The sequence below is a fragment of the Gastrolobium bilobum genome, unplaced genomic scaffold (assembly GCF_033153095.1).
Source record: "Gastrolobium bilobum isolate Gb01-03AN ecotype WA unplaced genomic scaffold, APGP_CSIRO_Gbil_v1 utg28129, whole genome shotgun sequence".
Classification (NCBI taxonomy): Eukaryota; Viridiplantae; Streptophyta; class Magnoliopsida; order Fabales; family Fabaceae; genus Gastrolobium; species Gastrolobium bilobum.
The window spans coordinates 111,480-118,973 of record NW_026896638.1 but is presented as its reverse complement, the minus strand read 5'-3'; the positions used below and the strand labels follow the sequence as shown (position 1 = coordinate 118,973).

At 36.6% G+C, this 7,494-nt stretch overlaps 1 protein-coding gene across 1 annotated transcript; it reads right to left on the bottom strand.

The window, feature by feature from the left end:
• Positions 1 to 2,265: 2,265 nt before the first annotated feature.
• On the bottom strand, positions 2,266 to 6,498 carry LOC133301189 (uncharacterized). The gene is made up of 3 exons (XM_061500810.1): positions 6,031 to 6,498; positions 3,722 to 5,504; positions 2,266 to 2,912 (listed from the first exon to the last, which is right to left on the bottom strand). The coding sequence occupies exons 2-3, from the start codon at positions 5,420 to 5,422 to the stop codon at positions 2,742 to 2,744; spliced, it is 1,872 nt and encodes a 623-aa protein (XP_061356794.1). The 5' UTR covers positions 5,423 to 5,504; positions 6,031 to 6,498; the 3' UTR covers positions 2,266 to 2,741.
• Positions 6,499 to 7,494: the final 996 nt, after the last annotated feature.

The window sequence follows — 7,494 nt, the reverse complement described above, 5'->3', positions numbered from 1 at the left end:
AGCGGGGACGCTGTATTCCCAGTGGGGGAGGATGTAATGTCCCACATCGGTTGGAGAGGGGAACGAAGCATGCCTTATAAGGGTATGGATACCCCTTCTAGTGTGAGGCCTTTTGTGGGGTGTCCCAAAAAACAAAACCGTGAGCCCGAGGGCAAAGCGGACAATATCATGCTACAGGGTTTGAGGCTGTTACAGAAAGAAAGCAGTAGGGTGCAGATGGGTTTATGCCCTAAAATATAATTCTGATGGCACTCTTGAGAGATACAAGGCTCGATTAGTCGCCAAAGGTTACACTCAAACCTATGGCATTGATTATGAAGAAACCTTTGCTCCAGTTGCAAAAATGAATACAGTGAGAATCTTGTTGTCCCTTGCTTCCCATTACAATTAGGGTATAAATCAATTTGATGTGAAAAATGCTTTCCTCAATGGTGAGTTAGAAGAAGAAGTCTACATGGAAATCCCGCCTGGTTTTGATTCTGTGAAGGGGGAAAATAAAGTTTGTCGATTAAAAAAGGTCTTGTATGGATTGAAGCAGTCACCTCGTGCTTGGTTTGGGAGGTTTACTAAGGTTATGATGACCTTAGGATATAGACAGAGTCAAGGAGATCACACTCTTTTCTTCAAGCACTCCCAAAACAGGAAGCTTAATGTGCTCCTTGTATATGTTGATGATATTATTATCACAGGTAATGATTTTGTGGAGAGACAGATTCTGCAGACACGGCTTGCCTCTGAGTTCGAAGTCAAAGACCTTGGGAAACTGAGATATTTCCTAGGGATAGAAGTAGCTCATTCAAGCAAAGGAATTTTTATCAGCCAAAGGAAATATGTTCTTGATCTTCTCAAAGAAGCAGGAAAGCTCGGGTGTAAACCCTCTAATACTCCTATTGAGCAGAATCACAAGATGGGCTATGAAGAAGAGAGTCCTCAAGTTGATAAAGGACAATATCAACGGCTAGTTGAGAAATTGATATATCTGGCTCATACTAGACCAGACCTAGCTTATGCTGTTAGTGTTGTCAGTCAGTTTATGCACGATCCAAAGGAAAAACACATGCAGGCAGTAGAGAGAATTCTTCAGTATCTTAAAGGTACTCCTGGTAAAGGATTGTTATTCCGACGTGATGGCGATCTATCTTTAGAAGTCTACACAGATGCTGATTATGCTGGATCCATGACTGACCGTCGTTCTACCACTGGTTATTGCATGTTTCTTTGCGGTAACTTGGTGACGTGGAGAAGTAAGAAACAAGATGTGGTTGCCAGATCAAGTGCAGAAGCTGAATTTCGAGCTATGGCTCAAGGCATTTGTGAGTTACTGTGGCTGAAAATTGTACTTGATGATCTCAAAATAAAATGTGAGGGACCTATGAAGCTGTTATGTGATAATAAGTCCGCTATTTGTATAGCTCATAATCCAGTTCAACATGATCGGACTAAACATATTGAGGTCGACCGTCATTTCATCAAAGAGAAACTTGATAGCTGGTTGATTACCACTCCATACATTCCCACTGGGCGTCAATTAGCTGATCTATTAACAAAGGGGCTTCCTTCAGACAGATTTCAAGAACTTACTAGCAAGTTGGGAATGATAAATATCTATTCCTCAGCTTGAGGGGGAGTGTTGTAAATAATATTGATTTAGTTATTATTTAGTTTTTATTTAGTCGTTTATTGTTGTATTGGGCCAAGCCCTTTGTTGTATTGGGCCAAGGCCTATAGGTTAAAAGTAGGTCAAATATTCTCTATAAATAGAGAACCCCTTGTACACATTATTTACAATTCTAAAATATATCAGAATACCCTTTTTCAAGTATAATACTTCTATCACAACCTGTTAGAAAGTAAAAATTAGACTACCATAGTAATCTTCATCACATTCTACAGAAGATGTCAAGCATTTACCTTGCTGATATGGCCATGAAGCTAACTCTCCATGCTTGGTCCTATCAAAAGATAAGCTTCTGGAAAAGAAAAGCTGTAAGACCAAGATAAAATGTGCATGGGTTCATTCATGTAATAGTGAACATTTAATTTAAAGGGAGGTGTATCAGCATTGTAGCTCAGAATTCAAGTTTGAATACACAGCACAACATGCAAATTATCCACAATATACAAGTAGCCATTGAGAGATCCCACTACATGGAACATGTCTGCTATAAGGGTAGCAATTGGATCATGCAGCATCTTGGTAAAATGAGTAAACACTGCACAGAGTTTAAAATCAGAAAAGTGGGAACTACCATAATTCATGCGTCAAGAGAAATTAGAAGAAACAAAATCTCACATATGCTTTGTATCAAAGCATCATGAGTCATGATACATTACTGAATTGCTATCTTCAAATAGTTATTCTTCAGATTAAGTGCTAATTCCACTTCTCATCCACAACCATAACAAACCCAATCTCAATGCTACAATTTACCAAATTTTCTTCAACAAACCCTTTTACATTCTATCCTCTTCAACAAAAAAGAATGAGGAAATGGCTACAATAGTTCTTGTCTACGAACTGTGAGAAAAGACAAACAAAGCTAGTTCTCCTAAATAAGATAACATCTTACAGTATGAAAATAACAACCTTAAACATCGGAACAAAAACCCCGATTCACTCACCAAAAAAATAAAAAAACCCCAAAGATTCATGTATAAAAACCTAAATCTTCTCTTCAGTTGCTTATATAATACAGTAAGGGACTTGTGACCGTTAAATAACCTCAATTTTTAACTTTTTGTTATGACAGCTCCTGTGCACTGTTGGGCCGAAGAGAAGGACTTTGCGCATGAATTATTGCCACAGCAATGGAGAAAGATTGTAGTGCAGACAGAGCTGGATGAAAATGAATAAAATATAGACCGTCATGAACATTGACCATCCTCAAGGTGGAGCTGAAATTGCTTGAACCCTGAAATTTGATGGGTATGGTCATCTCATTGCATACTTAAATAATTGTCCTTGTTTAAGAAAGTAACTACAAGAATACAGATGCATGGATGTCTAGAATATACAAATAAAAATGGCTTAAACTTGAGAGAAAGATTGCTGTAGATCATTTCGTTCCATTTTTCATAGAAAAGTGAAGGATATTCAATTAGTAATGAAAAAAGGGGTTTCGGGGATCCATATATGTTGTTCCGGTCGATCATAAGGCGCAGAAATAGCTAGAACTGATATATTTAATGTCACAAACAGATTATGGAATTTTCCACCTTCTCTAGTCGGGGTTTAACGAGGAGAGATTTAAACAGATTATGGAATTATTATATTTAAGCTTTGGTGGCCATCAAATCTAGAAAAGAACAAAGTTAATTCTCTATCATTAAACGGTAGAGAAAAATTGAAGAAAACTATAGGAGAAACCATTAAAAAAAGACCTTAGCTAAATGGTTTTATTAAAAATTTGGTTCCTAGTGGAATCCAATAGTGTCCAATATCCATGTAGCTTACCCTACCTAGTGAGATAAGGTTTGGTGGTTTTTGTTGTATGCGTTATAAATATAGCAAGGGAGATCAAATGTGAAGTTAATCAAAGAGGAAAAGAAATTGATGTTTTGAGGAGAAAAACACACACACACAGGGGAAACTTTTTTTTTTTTTTAATTAAAACCAAATTTTACAGTTCCATACTCTTTGCCTAACATGCAATGATAAAATGAAATCACTAACATTGTTTAAATAGAAAGGTGAGTAATAGAATGTGGGAAATAAACAGACCTGAGTAACTAAATCAACTGACTTGCACTCTTGTGTATCAACTTGAGACAGAACCTCTCCTTTACTAGATCTTCTCTGAAGTACTGTCAGAGGACATCCCTCATCCCAACCACCACAGTCACAGTGGCCCCCAGACCTCCATCTATCTATCAGACTGGATGGGCCACCATTTCTGATTCTTGGCCCGCCATGAAGGCCTGCTGGAATTAGAATGCTCATGCTAGTTGAGCAATCACCATTATTTCTATTACAACTTTCAGAAGGCAATGTGAATTGATTTGATCCAGATTTGTGGAGAAATTTTAAACCCCAGCCACCTACTTTGTCTGCTCTATTACAAGGAAGATGGTCTTTCACAACAATTGCAGCCATCTCAAAATTTGGAGGAACATTATTAGTCTCTAATAAATTGGTCCTACCAACAGCATGTGGATCCCAAGGACAACTCTCCTCTATGGAACTTGATCCACCAAACCTTGAGAGTGTTCTGCGTTTTGATGATGGACTAGTTCTGAAAACTTGTGACACCTTCTTTGACAGCCCCTTGTTCTTCCTGTGAGGATGTTCTGATGTGTACATTTCTTTGTCATAAATTTCAATGTTACTGAATAATGTAAACTCTCTCTCCATTATTCTACAATTGTTCTGGCAAAGGGTGAAACTTGTGGATACATGCATCTTACCAACAAGCTGCAAATCACTCTCAGGAATATGACGACTCTTCTGGCCCCCCTTATTCAAGTGAAACTGGTACACATAGTCCAAAGCCTTATCATCTGACGAATCAACCTTCCTCAAGTTTGCTACATAGACCTCCTTCTGATCATCTGCAGAAAAAACAAAATGAGGAATCCCTCGTTTCCATGTACATTGGATCATTCCCTGAGATGGAGTAGAAGAAGCCGAAGACAACCAATCGGAACAAGTAGAGGCAGTGCTAGAAGTGGAAGCAAGCCTTTTATGAACAGAAATGGGGCCATACTTATGACTTTGCACCAATGGTGTTTCCTTTTCTAATTTATGTGATGAAGAGATACTTAAACTGCTCGGAGAGTCCATAAAATCATAGCATATCATTCCTTTAGCATCAGAAAAGTTCATCCTGTTCAAATTGTCATTTCTATCTGAAGCACCAAAGTGCTGAAGCAGATCACTATTCAATATATTTATCATACTCTTGCTCCCCATTACTGAACCTAAAGTCCACTCTTCTCCACCATTAGCACTTATAAATACTCTCCCGGTCTCGGCGGTTATAGGACATTCAAAGACAAATTGTCCTGAACCACATGGCATTCCACCAAAAAACTCAGCTGTATTCAAGGTTTCTGATAAAGTCCCCATGTTGGTGGCTCTTAAGCTTACAGGTATGCTGCATTGAGCTGCTTTTAATGCACTGTTATGCACAAATTCCAGACAGCGACGAAGATATTTCTCGTCCACACTCACCATATGCTTTGGAATCCTATTATCTAGTCCATGGACACGTCCAAAGAATAAATCCTTGAAGAAAACTTTACTAATTTGAGATTGGATAGCATTTACAACTAGTGCCCGATGAGAGTTTGATCTTTTAATCAACTTCTTTAACTGTGATTTTGAAGAGTCTTCATCTGATAATTCCTTATCATTGCACAAACGATGCAATGAATCCTTTTTCCTGTGATTCTCTTTTTGAATCAATAAGCCTGTATTTTCCATCTTCTACCTCTTTCAAACTATTCAGGGTTCTCTCACAGTCATCTTCTTTCAATTAAAGACTAAGAGTTATAAGATCAATAACCTGAAAAAAAAAAACACATAAAAAGGAAAAAAGGGTAACGTACCAAAAATAAAAAATTTGTGAGTAATGGACATGTTCTTGATAAAGAATAAGAATTTGCAGAATAATGATTTGAGTAAATTATTTGGATAATGAAAATCAGAGAACGAACAATTTCATTATTTAATTTAGCCAATAGTTCACTCAGTTATAGTAAAAGAACACTTTTTTTTGGTGGTTTAATAAAACAACACTTTAGTACCTACTATTTGATATAAATAGTTTTTTATATATATATATATAAAAACTTTAAAATAAGTGAGGATGAAGAAAAGAGCAAGGCTCAATCATAACGTATCTTACAACCTTAAATCCCAGAAAGCAAGGTCAATCAACACCTTATAACAGACATCAACTGAACTAAATCCATACAAACGGAAACCCGGAAAGTGCTCCAATTACAAAATAAACAAATTCAATAAAGAAAGGCAGAAAACAAACACAAAAGCCAAAAATAAATAAATAAATAAAACAAAAATTCTATTACCAGAAAAACCTGGATCCAGGAAGAGCCAAGAGCACCTCAACACAAACCCATTAACAAGCTGAAGAGAAGTAGCTGATTTTTCACACACCAACTCTCTTTCAATCCTCAAAATTTGAGCTTTTCAACCCCAAGACCAAAGGAAAGAGGAAAGCTAGTAAACCCAAATGGAGAAAGATTAAACGGTAGGAAACGAAAAAAAGGGGTGAAGAAAACCAAGTCAGCACATGGGAAACAAAGATCAGCACACAACCACCACCACAGGTAATGATAATACTAGGTTCCAAAGAAAACTATGTTTTTGTAATCCTTCAAGACAAGGGTGCAACTGTATTTGTATTTGACAACATTCTAGAGAGAAAAAGAAAGGGTGGGAAACAAAAACAAAAAACCAACTAAACCAAACCAAAACAACAGTGGCATAGAGGAGGCACGAACATGGAGTTTGGTTGGACACGTTTGATGGTTGAAAATTTAGCACTCTGAGGAGAGAGAGAGAGAGTGTTTGTGTTTTCACACTTTAACCTCACCCCTAAAAATCAGGATGTTCCTGTAGGACCCACTTCCTTGTTACTGCATTTCCTGGGGCCAAACATGGATAGAGAAATTCAGGGAAGATAGAGAAGATCCACAGACTAATGAGCTGGTGCGCATGATAGCTATGTATGTATGTGACTCCACTAAAGCCAAAGGTGCTGCCACTTGCACATTTTCTGCTATTTCCAATGGTGCAGCCACTTTTTCTTTGCATGATAATTATTTTCATTTTTTATTTTGTGATCACTCGAAAAAAAATGTGTGTCATTTTAAATGACATAAAATTGTTTCATATGAAAGAGAATGAACCAAAAAAATAAATAAATGTGTAAACTTTATTTTTTTATCTCTAATAAAATGACACAAGTTGTGTCATTTAAAGGAACAAATATTTTTTTCTTAATCCGATTTTGATTCGGCATAAGTTTCAGAACTAAAATTTTAATTTTTTTTAAAAAATAATATTAAAAAGATCGAATATAAGAATATATATTCTCACGTTTACCTACTTAATTATCTAACGATAACTGAATTATGATCGTTTGATTTTTTTTTCTTTTCCATTTCTGATTTTGATTCAGACACAAAGAGTTTATTAAATTTTATATTTTCTTAGGCACGTGATGGAGAGAGAAAAATGGGGGTGTTTGGCAGTTAACGTGGCAATAGGTCAAGTACATATATACCTTTGCAGGCTTGTTGACCCAACACTTAGACCATCATAGATGCTCGCTCGGTTTCACTGTTACACACATGACATGACAGTGTGACACATTCTTATTCTTTCTTCTTCTTTTCGGTTTGTTTGTTTATTTAATGCTGTCATTTATTATACTCATATTCATCCCTCTTGTTTATTAATTTCTTCAGCGGCGTTGCAACTGAATTTTTTTATTATTTATCTTGGTTTGAGGTAATAATGAATCTCCT

Bases quoted from the DNA above. Each gene is read 5' to 3' on its own strand.
- LOC133301189 (XM_061500810.1), bottom strand. From the start codon at position 5,422: ATGGAAAATACAGGCTTATTGATTCAAAAAGAGAATCACAGGAAAAAG. The intron at 2,913-3,721 runs GTCTGTTTATTT...ATCAAATTTCAG, and splicing joins CAGTTGATTTAGTTACTCAG to GGTTCAAGCAATTTCAGCTC.